General features: G+C 36.2%; 1 protein-coding gene across 1 annotated transcript in view; it reads left to right on the forward strand.

Moving 5' to 3' along the window:
- The window catches only part of LOC102835998 (transmembrane 9 superfamily member 2-like), a 64137-nt gene that overhangs the window by 36678 nt on the left and 11145 nt on the right, over positions 1–16314 (forward strand). Inside the window, exons 5-7 of the mRNA XM_006870792.1 lie at positions 11080–11209; positions 12609–12733; positions 15829–15940. Of these exons, the coding sequence (XP_006870854.1) occupies positions 11080–11209; positions 12609–12733; positions 15829–15940 (367 nt within the window). The remainder of the gene's footprint in view (positions 1–11079; positions 11210–12608; positions 12734–15828; positions 15941–16314) is intronic.

A 16314-nucleotide genomic window follows, 5' to 3' on the forward strand; every position in this document is an offset into this window, starting at 1 on the left:
TCAATGCATTGATTACGTCTACAATGTTGTACAACCCTTAACATTATTTTAGAAATTTTTAATTGTCCAAAATGGAAATTCTGTATCCATTTTTAAAAACTCTAGTTTAGTTTTTTTGTTTCTTTGTTTCTGATTGACCACGAGCTTTTTTCTCCCAAAGTTACTGTGAGAATACTACTTACTTGCTAGAACGTTGTAACTTGAGATCCATTTGTTTATTCATAAGTAGTTGAAATATCCCTGACATTTCTTTATTTCTTTCAGAAGGTTTTTTTATTATTAGCCCCATCCACCTCCGTTTATTCCAGTAACTGTCCATTTGTACTAAATGAAAGACTGCTGCTTTAGGTTTGTGAGCAGTTTAACTATCCTTTCTACCTTTCTGTTTTTAACGTACTATTTGGAGTCTTACTTCTGAAGAAATAAAAGCAGCTTTTCTTATTTTATAGCTTCCTCATAGGAAAGTACTTAGATGTATTTTAGATTAACTTCTGATGCAGTTATGATAGGTCCCATTTTGAGATCAGGATGCTTAGTAAATGTAATTAGATGTAACAAAAGAGCAATTAATATGCCAATTTTTAAAGCATTTGATAGTAAAATTTGCTATATAGTTTGTACTAGGTTTATCAGATGTAAACTTAAACCAATCTACTTAAAATAATAACTGAAAACATACTAGTAAATGATGATTTTGCCATTGATTAGAAAAGGTTATTAATTTAATTTTCCTTAAAAGTATCTTGAGTCATATACAATCTGATAATTTTAGGCAAAGTGCTTCAGTTCATTACATCATTAGAAAAACATTGGCTCACATTGATACATTTATTTGAACCATGAGTTAAGTACAACCCCTTCTCATTTGTCAACATTAATTAGGTTCCAAAAACCAGGTTTTTATTTGAAGTTGGCATTATGTGAACATGGAAGATGACCACAGTGGATCACAAAATGGAAGCTTGGCTACATTATTATGTAACTGCCATATCACTGAGAATCATGACCAACTATGGTGACATAGAACCTTAACTGTCACAGCCAGCATTATTCTTTCCTCACAACTCAGTGTTCATTACTGCCAGACATGAACTGCTAATGCGTAAAATAGTCAGGTAGTAGATTTTTATTATTGTTATTAATGTAAGAGGTTAGGATGAGATAAGCTAATTGAGGAAGAATAGATTTCTGTTGACTTAATTTCAGAAAATTTTTACTATGTAACTTGATTTTCAGCATACATAGGCAACTTGACTAAGGTAAATAATTATGTACCCATGAAAATTTTGAAAAATCTTTAAAAATACAGTGTTCTGTTACAGAATTTTACTGTGAATGTAGCATGTTTTATTTATCCTTTGCATTAAGGCATAATCTTTTTCTAAATTATAAAGTATCTGTAAAAAGATAAACAGTACAGGCATATATTAATAAGTAAATGTTCTACCACACCAGTTTCTATTCTTTAGCACCTTTTGTATTTTATGTGTATTTCCAGATTATCTGTGCATACACAGGTATATAGAAGAGTATTTAACTTTTTTTTTTTTTTTAGTAACTCAGCTAAAATGTTACTGCACACGTTATTCGGCAACTTCCTGTTTGCATTCAAAAAAATATTTCAAGCATCATTTCATGTTAAAAACATATGTACATTTCTGTCTCCCTGACTCTTTTTCATAGTTGCATATATTCCATTGCATTAATTAGCCATAATTTCTTTCCTTGTAAGTTAATGAACCTTACCTTCGAACTGTGTCATCGTTTGAATGATTAATAATGCCTGAATAATATAAAGGGGGCTTCAGAAAGTTAGTGGAAAAGTGGAATGAAAAGATAATGGAATTTTTTCCATGAATTTTTGAAGCTGCCTTGTATTATTAATGTACCAATTCATTATCCACATTATAGAGAACAGTCAGTTAATTAACAAGTTAATTTTCTTGCCTAAATTAATGACTGCTTTGAGTCTTGTTCGGCACATCAGAACAGAATGTGAGGATCATTTTCGTTTACTCTGTTAGCAGTCAATCCTACGTTCTTGAGCTTTGAGATTGACTAATATTTTAATATCAGCACCAGGCACCTAAATTTGTTCTATTACAGACCTACATGGTTTGTCATTATATTTCATGCCTATGTTTCCAAATTTAACATTTCATTTATAAAAATGTAATTATTTAACTGTTTTTCAGATTACTAATGATTTTTTAGTGTTATAGAATCACTTGATTATGGAACAAAAGGGGTTTTGAATGGATGGTATAGTTTATGGAATAAAAAGGGCTTCTAATCCAAGAGTCTGCCACTTAGCAAAAAGGAATGATGAGCTATTTTTAAACTTCAAAACCCTAATGGATAGCATCAGTTTACACATACGAAACTTTTTCTCTTCTCACTCTCATTCTCACTGCCTTGGAGTCACTTCCAACTGAGAGTGACCCTGTATAGGTTTTTCGAAAGTATACATCTGTGAAAATAAAAAAAAACCTCATCTGTGTCACATAGAGTGGCTGGCAGATTTAACTGTCCATCTTGCAGTTAGCAGTTCAGTGCTTATCTTACAGTGTTACCAGAGCACCTTTAAAACTACACAGTAACTTAAAATGACAAGTGATTTTGCTTTTGTTGACTGCAGTTTGCTGAGTGCATAGTGTTATTTCATTCTGATAAAAAAAAAAAAAGAAAAACAGGAAATTGATTACTAGGAAAATAAGTAAATAATAAATGTGGCTTCTTTGGTAAACCTGTTTTAAAAGGAGTCTTCAGTGGTAAAAGTTGTGACCGGTCACTCACTGTTTATCCTTTTGAGCCCTCTTCTCACACTTTCTTCACAATACAAGATTAGGAATCAATTACTCATATGCAACTTCAGGCTGAAGCTGAAGAAAATGAAAACAAGTTAGTGAGAGCTAAAATATGACCTTGAATATATCCCACCTGATTTTCAGATGTGAGTCACTGAACACTAATGACCTAAAACCAAACGAGTTGTGGGATGAGGCCAGATAGGAGAGGAAGAAAAGACCAAGGTGATGTCAGAAGAGACTCCAACGTCTTTCGAGCACAGAATAGCTGAAGCGTGTGACAAAATGATGAAATAAAAGAGCTGAGCAGAATATCTCAAACTATAGCTCAAGAAGACAAAGCAAAGCATTATAGTGCTTTATGCAAAGATCTGGAATTAGAAAATCAAAAGGAAAAAATATACTTGGCATTTTTCAAGTGAAAGAACTGAAGAAAACCTTCAAGCCTTAATTTGCAGTATTGAAGGAGTCTGTGGGAAAAATATTTAACAATGAAGAAAGCATCAAAGGAAGATGAAAGGTATAAAGAGACTAACTGTACCAAAAATAATTTGTTGATGTTAACCAGTTCAAGAGGTAGCATATGATCAGGAACCAATGATACTGAAAGAAGAAGTCCAAGCTGCAATGAAGGATCTGGTTTAAAAAAAACAACAAAATTCCAGAAATTGGTGGAATACAACCGAAGTGTTTTACCATACTAATGTATGTAGCACGGAAAGCACTTGCTAATCTATGCCAAGAAATTTGGAAGACAGCCATCTGGCCAACCAAAGAGCTCCGTGTTTGTGCTCATTCAAAGAAAGGTAACCCCAAAGAATGTGGAAACCATTGAACAATATCATTAATATAATATCCAAGTAAAATTTTGCTAAGGATACTTTTTAAACAGTTGTAACCATACATCGACAGGGAGCTGAAGAAATTCAAGTGGGATTCAGAGGTCATGGAACAAATATTATCATTGATGAAGTAAGATGGATCTTGGCTGAAAGCAGAGAATACCAGAAAGATGCTTACTTTTGTTTTATTGACTATACAAAGGCATTTGACTATATGGATCATAACAGACTATGGATACCATTGCAAAGAATGGGAATTTCAGAACACTTTATTGTGTTCATAAGGAACTTGTGCACAGCCCAAGAAGCAGTCATTTGAACAAAGCAAAGCAGTGTTACCTGGCTTGAAATAAGAGAAGGTGTGCATCAGGGTTGTATCTTTTCGCCATACTTATTCAGTACTTATGCTGAGCAAATGATCTGAGTAGCTTGACTTTATGAGAAAGAACAGGCCTCAGGATTGGAGAAAGTCTCATTAGCAACCTTCAGTGTGTGGAAGACAGAACCTTGCTGGCTGAAAGTAAAGCACTTATTCGTGAAGATCAAAGATCTCATCCTTCAGTGTAGATTGTACCTCATTATAAAGAAAACAAAAATCCTCAAAACTGTAACCAATAAACAGCATCATGATAAATAGAGAAAGGATTGACGTTGTCAAGAATTGCATTTTACTTGGATCCACAATTAATGATCATGAAAGTCGCAGTCAAGAACTCAAGTGGCTTATTACATTGGGCAATTCTGCTGCACAAGATCTCCTAAAAATGTTCAAGAGCTAAAATATTAGTTTGCAAACTAAGGTGCACTTGAACCAAACCATGGTATTTTCAGCTGCATCATATGCATGCAAAAGTAGGACAGTGAATATGGAAGATTAGAGAATTGATATATTTGAATTTTGATATTAGTGAAGAATATTAAAAGTACCATTAACTGTCTAAAGAACAAACAAATCTAGCTTGAAAGTACAGCCAGAATGATCCTTAGAGGTTAGAGAGTATCTTACGTACTTTGAACATGTTTCTAGGAGGGACCACTCCCTGGAAAAGGCCGTTATCGTGCTTGGTAAAATAAAGGATAAGTGAGAAAGAGAAAGACTCTTAATGAGAGCTGGATTGACACAGCGGCTGCCACAGTGGATTCAAATATAACAATTGTGAGGATGGTGCAGAACAAGGCAGTGTTTCGTTTTGCTCTGCATAGAGTCCCTATGAGTCAGAGCTGACTTAAGGACTCCTAACAACACCTTTAGGAGTATGATTTTGTGTTGGAAATTCAAATAAATACTACTACCCAATTTAGGAAGTCAGTAAATTAAGTTTTTTAAATTGTGTTACATTGATTTCCAAGATTTTTATTTTTTTTTTAAATAACTTCCTTATACCAGGAGGAGTCCCTGGCTGTTACATACAGTTAACACTAACTGAAAGGTTAGAGATTCTAGTCCACCCAGAGATTCCTCAGAAGAAAAGCGTGGCTAAAATTCCTAAAATGTAGCCATTGAAAACGCTATGCAGCACAGTTCTACGCTGATACACATGGCGTCTCCATGAGTAGGAATCAACCTGATTGATGGCTACTGGTTTTGTCACCAGGAAGAGGCTTCTGTGTCAAGCCTTTTCTATGTATAAGTGATACATTTAAGATGTTTGCTTTTGCAACATCTTAATTGTTCCTTGGTTCCTCATTTTGTAACTAGCACTATAATTTTTTTTCTTCTTTTTTCCCCTGATACCCTGAAACTAAATTCCCTCTTGAAAACTTGTAAGGAAGTCACTTCGTGCCTTCATGTTGTTATTGTTAAGTGCTGTTGAGTCGTTTCCGACCCGTAACGACTCTGTATAGGGTATCCAAGGAACAGCTGATGAGTTTGAACCACTGACATTGAGGTTAAAACCGACTTTGCAGTCCAGCATATTAACCCACAGCGCCACAATAGGACCCCCCCCCCCCACATTTTAGGTAGCCATTGGCTAAGTTGTTCATCCCTATCAACCTTGCACGCAGAGGGGGTAGGATTGATACTTGATGTGAAACCTTCTTCCTTGTCAGTTGGTATTTTGAGCTACTGCATCCATAAGTATAGATCAAGTTCATCAAATTGTAGCAATTTACACTTATTTCAAGCTTGTATACAGAAGGGATAGGATTGATACTTGATGTGAAACCTCCTTCCCTCTCATTTGGTATTTGGAGCTGCTACTACTATCCATAATAGTAGTCCTGGTGTGGGTTAATGCACCAGACTGCAAAGCCATTTGAACTGCAAGGTTGGTGGTTCAAGCTCACCAGCTGCTCCTCGGAAACCCTATACAGGGTTGCTGTGGGTCAGAACCGACTCGACGGCACTTCACAACAACAACAGCACATCCATAATATAGGTCAGGTTCATCAGACTGTAGCAATTTACTCTTGTTTCCTTTATCAATTTTTTTTTTTTTTTTTGTCTTCCTCTAGTGGAGTTCTGATCATCAAGCCATAGAAGCTAGATCAACAAATTTGGATGTTCTTGTAGCACTATAGTTTTTATTTTTATTTTTGTAATAAAATAGCTTTGTTGTTGTTGTTGTTAGGTGTCACTGAATTGGTTGCACAACAGAACAAAGCACTGCCTGGGCCTGGGCCATCCTCACAGTTGTTACATTTGAACCCATAATTGCTGTTACTGTGTTGATCCAGCTCCTCTTTTTCTTGACCCTACACTTTACCAAATATGAGAGACAGAGTCTCAGAAACAACCTTACTTTGTTTTTCTGGCAGTCCATGATACTTTTAGTATTCTTCGCTAACATCGTAATTCAAATACATCAACCATCAACTCTTCTTTATTCATTGTCCAACTTTCACATGCATATGAGGCTATTGAAAAGACCATGGCTTGAGTCAGGGACACCTTAGTCCTCAAAATGACATCTTTGTTTTTGAACCCTTTAAAGAAAGTCTTTTGCAAGACATTTTTCTAATGCAATCTGTCTTTTGATTTCTTGACTGCTGCTTCCATGAGCATTTGTAGAGAGCGGCTCCAATTCTGCTCCTTGACACAGTTCCAGCAGAAAGAGAGATATCATGCAAGGCTGATAGCTCTCAGAAGTTGCTTTCTATCTTCTCTTTAGGGTAACTTTGAATTCACTTGTAAAAATATATAATATGGCTATATTCACAGCATTTCATTATGAGCTCTATAAACCTTAGGAAAAACTAGTCTGGCAACAATTGTTTTCCACTTCGGTGGATTGAATTCAAAGGAAATTGTATGTGCCACTCCAGTTCACAGAAAACCTAAGTACAAAGTAACTGCATTTATGAGATCACAAAAGCAGATAACAAACTAAAGTGAAGCTGACCAATCCCTGTAGACCTCACCACAATCAATTACCAGCCAGAATTTATAAACCCCCACTATTACATACAGGCACCTACGTGAATAGGCAGAGAATAGTGAACATAAGTGAAAGGTGGTCAAAACTTAATAATCTATATTTCTTGCAGCAGTTAGCCAGGTTGTGTCTTAGCCTCACAGCTTCAAGCGAAAGGAAATACAAAGAACACTGTGGTTAAGCAATTTAATGAACACTTTTTTAGAAAACAAAATTAAGTAAATGTTAGTAATACTTTTACTATGAAAATAATAGCATAGTTTGTAGGACAGAAGATTGATAATCACCTAGTAGAAACAATAAAGTGTAGTGTAAGCATTGATGATTAATAGAAACTTTTATTACTAAGAGGATGTAATCAAGGGTCTGATAAGTGGAAATGATTTGTGTAAGGTTTAACTTGATCTTTTAGTGGGAATAAGAAGAAGCAATTTATCATGTAGGAGAGGAGATGATGTCAAAAGGAAAGTGTTCAAAGTATCAAATCATTATGTACTGTGTAATTTTAAGTATAACAAATAAAGACTTGCTGAACCGGGCCAGAGAGAGAAGAACAAGCAGAGAGAGAAAGAGAGCCCCTTCAGCTAACTAAGCAGAGGCTTCTCCATTGCTTTCATTTCCTCCGACTCCACGTCTCCTCTGGTGTCCCACAACCCTGTGAGAGCTGGACTCCCGCAAGCATTGATTGTTGATCCAAGGAAAGTGAAATCTTTGACAACTTCAGTCTTTTCTCTGTTTATCATGTTGTTGTGTATAGGTCCAATTGTGAGGATTTTTGTTTTCTTTACATTGAGGTGCAAATCCATTGTGAAGGCTGTAGTCTTTGATTTTCATCAGTATTTCAAGACCTCTTCACTTCCAACAAGCAAGGTGTGCCCTCTACATATTGCAGGTTGTTAATGAGTCTTGCTCCAGTCTTCGTGCCACATTCTTGTTCGTATAGTCAGCTTCTCTGATTATTTGCTCAGCATACAGATTTAAAAAATACGGTAAAAGGATACAACCCTGGTGCATACCTCTCCTGATTTTAAACCATTCAGTATCCCTTTGTTTTGTTTGAACAACTGCCTCATGATCTTTGCACAGGTTCCTTATGAGCACAATTGAGTGTCGTAGAATAATCATTCTTCGCAATTTATCCATAGTTTGTAATGATCCTCACAGTTGAATGCTTTTCCATAGTCAGTAAAGCACAAGTAAACATCTTTTTGGTATTCTCTAAAGATATTATAATTTTAATCTATTGCTTTTTATGTTCATGAGTCCTAGTGTGGCACTGTAGGATAATTACTGGTCTGTTAGGTGCTGTGGGTAAATGCGCCAGACTGCCAAGCCGTTTGAACTGCAAAGTCAGCCGTTCAAGCTCACTGCTCCTTGGAAACCCTGTACAAGGTCACTATGGGTCAGAACTAGCTTGATGGCACTTAACAACAACAACAGCTACAAAATTGACAGCTCTTAACAAGTTTATATTCATAGATTGAACTTCATTCTCTATTTTAAATAATTGAAGTAATTAACTGATTCTTTGTGAGCTTTGAACCACTGACCTTGCAGTTTCAAACGACTTTGCAGTCTGACGCATTAGCCCATAGCGCCACATTCTTTAGGCTTCCAGAAAATCTGAATAATTTATTTTCTATAGCATTGCCTTTGGAGTCTTGTTGTAGCGCTGTGGGTTAATGTGCTGGACTGCAAAGTGTGTTTGAACCAGAAGGTCAGTGGTTCAAGCTCACCAATCACTCCTCAGAAACCTTATATAGGGTTGCTGTCAGTTGGAACCGACTCAGTGGCACTTAACAACAACAAGCATTGTTTTTATGTTTATAATATTATTTTATAGTCTTTTCACTGGAACTGCTAGCCTACTGGGTATAATAATAAGCAATTTAATCGTATACATGGTTCTAAACTTTGGTACATTGGGTACTATTAAATAGCATCTAAATTTGATAAGACATGTTTTATTAGGTGATTAGTATGCACATTGTATGATTATAGAATCATAATTTCAATTCCTCAAGCATATTAATTAACAAAACATGACATGGAGTATCATTTTATGACTACAACTGTTGTTGTTAAGTGCCATTGAGTTGGTTCCGACTCACAGTGACCCTGTATGGGTTTCCAAGAAGCGACTGTTGTGTTTGAACAGCTGACCTTATGGTTCAAACCAACATTGAGGTCAAGCGCTTGTCCTATGGAGCCACACCAGGACTTCGTTTTATGACTAGTACAGTTGGTATATGTTTATTAACTTAAAAATTTGTATGCTGCAATATACTCTGGGCATAGGTGGCCGTGTGCTCCAACTTTAATGTCATTATACAGTGTTTCCGAATTTTATTCTTAATTTAAAAAGTTCTCTTTTACTGTAGATCTTGAAAGACTTTAAAAACAGGCTTTAAAAACAGCATTTCTTTCACAGATAACTTAGACTAAACACATTTTTAATAATATTATAATTTTCAGCTAGCCATTAAGCTGAATATTTTCCCATATTTGCAGTTATATTATAAATGTGATAGAAGGCATTTACTCCTCTACTATACTGGTCCAGAAACTGTTCCCTAAGAACTAGATCTATTGATTTGCAGCTATTTAGAACTTTATTCTGCTAAAGATAATTTATATTTAAATGCCACATCAAGACCCCATGTAAATTTCCATAGAATTATATTTTTAAATGACTAATTATAAATTTTGTTTGCCTCTGAGCCAATTCTGACTCATAGCTTCAAAAATTTTATGGAAAAATTGCATTATCTTTTTTTACTTTTTTTCCATGTTTTATTGTGAATTATATGTTTTTTTACATGGGAGAACTTTAGGTTTACATTCATTCCACTGTACATCGTTTCATTGCCATGGTTCCAATCCCTTCCATGCATCATCAACCAACCAAAGGGTATACCCTTTAAACCCACCCCCTACACTCTCCCCCCCCCCCCCCCCCGTTCTTCAGCACACAATCCCTCTCCCTCTCTGGATCCAAAGTCCCCAGCCACTTCATCATTCCACGTCATCTTCATCACTCCACGTCATTGTCTCTGCCGCCATCTCGGGCCTCGCTGCTTCTCTGGGTAGGGTCCCGCTCTTGGCTCTTCTCCGTTGATGGTCTTAGAGACCTCTGCTCCTAGAATGGAGAGTTAATCACTCCCTTCCTTGCTACAAAATATCTACCTTTACATTTCCAACCCTCACAATCAGTCCTGATAACAATCATTCACTATTGTATCACAAGTGACACTTCTGCATTTCATTTCATCAGCTCCGCCTAGACAGATTGGATAGTAGTACTCACTGCAGATTCTGCCTTCCTCCATGCCCCCTAGCTCTAGTTTCCCTCATGAAAGCTTGTAAGCCAGTCACTTCTTGCCTTTGTAGTCCCCACCCTCCCCTGGCCTTTTAAGTATCCAATGTCCAAGTTTCCCATCTCTGTCTACTCTGTGTGTGGAGGGGGTGGGAATGTGTCTTGCTGTAAATATTTGTTCCCTCTTTTGGGTTACTGCATCCATAGGTGTAGGTCAAGGTCATCAAATTGTATCAGGTCACTCTTTTTTTTTTTTTTCCTTTTCTTTTTCTCCTGGTTGAGTTCTGATCATCCATTCATGGGGCCAGGTCACGTGGGTACCATCTGCAGGTGTGGGTGTTCTTGTGTGTATGCCCTCTCTTCCTATCAGCTGGTAGCTTCACTCTCCACTCTAGTCCTCTGTGGCCACGCCACTGACTGTGGACCCAGGAGTCCCCAGGTCTCCCCAAAATAGCATTATCTTTTAATAGCGTTGTTCCACAAATTTTTTGAAACCCTCTTGTAAAACTCCTTTTCTTATGTAATTTTATACAGTTTTAAAGAAACAGCAGTTTTTCTCTCATTACAGTATATAAGATGTTGACATAATATCATCAAAATCTTTTGGCTGTGTTTTTTTGGAATCTGAAGGTATTTGTTAGACATTTAAATTTCATGGAGTGAAATGCTGACTTGGATGGTAATTTACAGTCATGTTTGATGATTTTTCTTCTAACTTAAGTTTTATTTATGTTTAGGATTGTGGATAATATGCCTGTAACATGGTGTTATGATGTCGAAGATGGTCAGAGATTCTGTAATCCTGGATTTCCTATTGGTTGTTACATTACAGATAAAGGTCATGCAAAAGATGCCTGTGTTATTAATGTAAGTTCATAATAAACTCTGTGCCGTTTTAAAAGGGGCTTTTTGGTAGAAGGATTCGGTCTTCATTGCACAGAAATTGTTGTATCTATTGAATACAATTCAGATATTCTGTATTAAAGTTATATAGATTTGAAGTTAAACTAGCTTCAAAACCAAAACCCACTATCATCAAGTCCATTCCAGCTTACATTGACCACTGCCAGGCAGAGTACAACTGCTGCAGAGGCTTTTCAAGGCGCTAATCTTTATGGGAGCAATCTCACATCTTTCTCCCTCAAATTGGATGGTGGGTTCAAACTATCTAACTCTAAGAGCAGTCAGGTGCTTTAACCACTGTACCACCAAGGTTCCTTCAAGCTAGATTAATAATTTATAAATTAAACTAATTAAAATAACTCAGAGTCAGTTTACAGTTTTACCTCTTGTCAAAGGTTCATTTATTTCTATAAATATAGTACTTACTGAGAGTAATTACATTTGTAAATATAGCAATCTATATGCTAATTGTATGTAGATACACTATGCTGAGGGCTAGAACTTTACTTTAGCTCTATTAAAAGTTAGATTCTTAAATCTTACATTAAAAAATAGAGATAATAGAGAGTCAGAAAGACCTCATTGTAAGCCTGGTAAGTCCTTGGGATTTGTATTACAGATTAAATTTAAGCACATTAAATTTTGTTTTAAAACAGTTTGGTATGCTCCTTGGAAACCCTGTGCTGACAGTCTGTGAATTTGAATTGACTTCATGGCACTTAGCAACAACAACAATACTTTTTTAAAGCCATGTGTCATTAAGGCTATAGTTTATATTTAAAATAATAAAATTAAGGCATTAATATAGATTTCAGCTAAAAGGTTTTTGGGACTATATATAAATTTGTATAAGCACATCAGCCTGATTTAATCTCTTGATGGATAGGATATGGTAGTAGAAATTGATCGTAATACTAGTTATCTTTCATGGTTAGTGCGTTTGTGAAAATTGATTAGAGACACTTGAGTAAATTAGGTTATTGTTTTAGAGTTAGGTTACAATCATGATAGATTATAATCATAAAATCATGTGTTTAAAAGTATAAAATTTAGTATGCTTAGAGCATGTATATTCTAAAATTTAATTTTTACTTTATTATAAGCAAATAGCTTGAGAATAGTAGATAAGTTGTTTTTCACTGATATTGTTTTATGTAAAAATTAAAATAATAAGTATAATTTGTACTTCTTTCTAATTAATTTTTGGCTTATAAAATTACAAGCTTAAAACTTAGACATTTTTATGGGGAAAGATTAAAATTGTTTCCAAGCATACATTTTCATACTTGTAGGGGCTCAGAGCTTAAAGTTTTATGTTTTGAGGCTTTGTTTTCTACCTTTAATTTTAATTTCTATTTTGCAGTCAGAATTCCATGAAAGAGATACCTTTTACATCTTCAACCATGTTGACATCAAAATTTACTATCATGTTGTGGAGACTGGGTCCATGGGAGCAAGATTAGTGGCTGCTAAGCTTGAACCAAAAAGGTATAAAACTGATGCAAAGTAACTATGTCTGAAGTTAGACCCAATGTGTAAAGGATTGGCGTTCTGCTAATTTACTACTTAATCAATATTTGTCATATAATATATTTCAAATTTTAACCAAGAATTTTCTTTAAATCGATTTGCTGTTGAGTTATGGACTATGCAGGGAAGCTATACAAATACTTATGTTTCTGTCATGATAAGTGGTCGTCAGTTTTACATTCAACAAATCATATACTTTGCTTCATTACTATGATTGCAATTCCTTGTACCATCACTTAACAGTTTTACCTCCGTTCACTCTTAGGGCTTGCATTCCTCCATGTCTCCTGCTACCTTCATCTTTCCTCTGACAACCTCCTTTATGTTTCTGTCATGATAAGTGGTCATCAGTTTTACATTCAGTCATATGCTTTGCTTAATTACAATGATTGCAATTCCTTTGTACCGTTACTGAACCATTTTACCTCTGTTCGCTCTTAAGTCTTACATTCCTCCGTGTCTCCTGCTACCTTCATCTTTCCTCTGACAACCTCTTTCTTGTGTGGAGTCCTGGTGTGGTACAATAGGATTAAGTTTTGGGTGGAAAGATCTGTTTGAACTTCAAGGTCAGCAATTCAAACTCACTAGCCGCTCCTCAGAAACCCTATATAGGGTCGCTATGAGTTTGGAACCCAACTCGACAGCACTTAACAAGAAATGGTCAAGTCATTGTGCCTTTTTATTTTTGTTTTCAGTCTTAAAATTGTGACTGCTTTTCCATTTTCAGCTTGGAATAAAGGATATAAATGGTTGGGCAGTGTTCCACTTTATGTTTCGATGAACATTGCCTCAAGTATTTGCAGCATTACTTCCTATCAAAGATCTATCAGCTGTTGTAATTCCTAATTCCTACATGTCAGTAGGGGATAAGCCATTGCAAGAATATCTCTTCAGTTTCTTGTTTTTACTGTGACAGTACATATGAGGTATTTGTGAGACCCTTTTTTGATTAAGTATTCCATTTTTCTCTATGATTTTTCCCTCATTGCATTAGTCATACTGTCATGACACTGTTAGTTTAAAAAGAATGCATGCCATACCAAGATGGCAGTTTATTTAAGCTCTCTCGGTTAGTTTTTTAGAGAATTTTTTATGCTGTTCAAGTATCGTGTTTTCAAATGTTTATATTTAACTTTGAGTAATAATTTTGTGCAAATTTTTTAATTTATCATAGTGACCAAAACCAAATCCACTGCTGTCAAATAGATTACAACTCCCAGGAGATATGGTACAGGGCAGAATAGAATTGCCCCATAGGGTTTCCAAGGCTACAAGAAGGCTTTAGGAAGCAGACGGCCACACCTTTCTGCTGCAGAGTAGCTAGTGGGTTCAGATTTCCAAGCTATTAGCAACTGAGCTCCAATCACTGTTGTTTTTGTTGTTACTGTTTTTAGGCGCCATCAAGATTGTACCTACTCATACCATCCCTATACACAACAGAAGAAAACACTGCCCAATCCAGGGCCAATCTCACAGTTGTTGCTACGTCTGAGCTCCAGCCACTGTTGTTTTTGTTGTTGTTGTTGTTAAGATACCATCAAGTTTGTACCTACTTATAGCAACCCTATACACAACAGAACAAAACATTGCCCAATCCAGGGCCAACCGCACAGTCGTTGTTACGTTTCACCCATTGATGCTGCCACTGTGCCAATCCATCTTGTTGAGGGTCTTCCTCTTTCTCTCTGACCCTCCACTTTACCAAATATGGTATCTTTCTCCAGTAATTGGGCCATCCTGGCTTCCCAAGGAACACTCTGGCTGTAATTCTTCCAACACAGATCTGTTTGTTCTTTTGGCAGTCCACGGTACTTTCAATATTCTCCTCCAAAACCATAATAACTAAAATGCATCAATTCTTCTATGGTCTTCCTTATTCATTATCCAACTTTCGCATGCATATGAGGTTACTGAAAATACCATGGCTTTGGTAAGGCGCACCTCAAACTGGCATCTTTGATCTTCAACACTTTAAAGAGGTCTTGTGCAGCAGATTTGCCCAATGCAGTCCATTGTTTTGATTTCCTGACTGCTGCTTCCATGAGTGTTGGTAATTGATCCAAGCAAAATGAAGTCATTAAGAACTTCAATCTTTTCCCCATTTATATGGATGTTATTTATTGGTCCAATAGTGAGGATTTTTGTTTTCTTCACATTGAGGTGTAACCCATACCCAAGGCTGTGGTCTTTGATCTTCATCAGTAAATATTTTAAGTCCTATTCACTTTCAGTAAGTAAAGTTGTGTCATCTGCATATCGCAGGTTAATGAGCCTTCCTCCAATCCTGATGCCATATTTTTCTTCATATAATCCAGCTTCTCTGATTATTTGTTCAGCATACAGATTGAATAAGTTTGGTGAACGAATACAGTCGAATCACACATCCTTCCTAATTTTAAGCCATTCGGTGCTCCATGTTCTGTTCGAACAACTGTCTCTTGTTCTATGTACTGATTTCTCATGAGCACAATTAGTGTTCTGGAATACTCAGACTTTGCGGTGTTTGTCCATAGCTTGTCAAGATCCAATCTTCCTCATGTGGATCATGACTGCACCACTAGGGTTTCTTTAACATCTACTGTAAGGTCAGTTTTAACCACAAGGTTAGCAGTTCAGGCTCACCAGCTGCCCCTTGTAAACCTGTACTAGTGTCTCTTTGGGTTGGAACTGACTCGAAGTCACTTAATAACAACTAAACATGTATATTAAGTGCTTGGAGAACTGATGTGGCACTGGGGTTAATCTGCTGGACTGCAAGGTAGGTTTGAACTGCAAGGTTGGCGTTTCAAGCTCACCAGCTGCTCCTCAAAACCCTATATGGAGTCGCTGTGAGTCGGAATCAACTTGATGGCACTTAACAACAGCAAGTAAAGTGCATACACTTTTGATTGTTTATATGAAATAAATGTCTCTACTATTATATGTGGCATAAATAATTTAACCTCTGACATTCATCAGCATTGTGAAATATGTCCAAAATCTCTAACCTTTATTTTGCCACCTTTTTACGCTGTACTTTTATCGTCATCTTGTTAAAATGTTTCTTCCCACAGCTTCAAACATACATACATAGGTAAACCGGATTGCTCTGGACCCCCCATGGACATAAGTAACAAGGCTTCTGGGGAGATCAAAATTGCCTATACTTACTCTGTTAGTTTCCAGGTGAGTGTGTTTTTATCTTTAGTATAACTCAGAAATTGATTTTAAATTTGTACTATTTGAACTAATTAAAAAATATTAATGATTGGATTTGTCAAACAGATAAGTTGTTAATGAGTTGATTTTTGTAATGCACCAGACAACATAATCACTCTCTCTTAGTATAAAGGAAAAGACATAGCAAATTGGAACATTGATCCAGATTGTTAAACATAAGTATATGTATAATGTAAAAGGTAGAAAATAAGTATTGTTGTTGTTGTTATGTGCCATTGAGTCGGTTCCGACCCATAGTGACCCTGTATAGGGTTTCCAAGGGTGTAAATCTTTACGGGAGTAGAAAGCCTCATCTTTCTCCCGCGGAGCAGCTGGTAGTT

Source organism: Chrysochloris asiatica, unplaced genomic scaffold, assembly GCF_000296735.1.
Source record: "Chrysochloris asiatica unplaced genomic scaffold, ChrAsi1.0 scaffold00151, whole genome shotgun sequence".
Taxonomy (NCBI): domain Eukaryota; kingdom Metazoa; phylum Chordata; class Mammalia; order Afrosoricida; family Chrysochloridae; genus Chrysochloris; species Chrysochloris asiatica.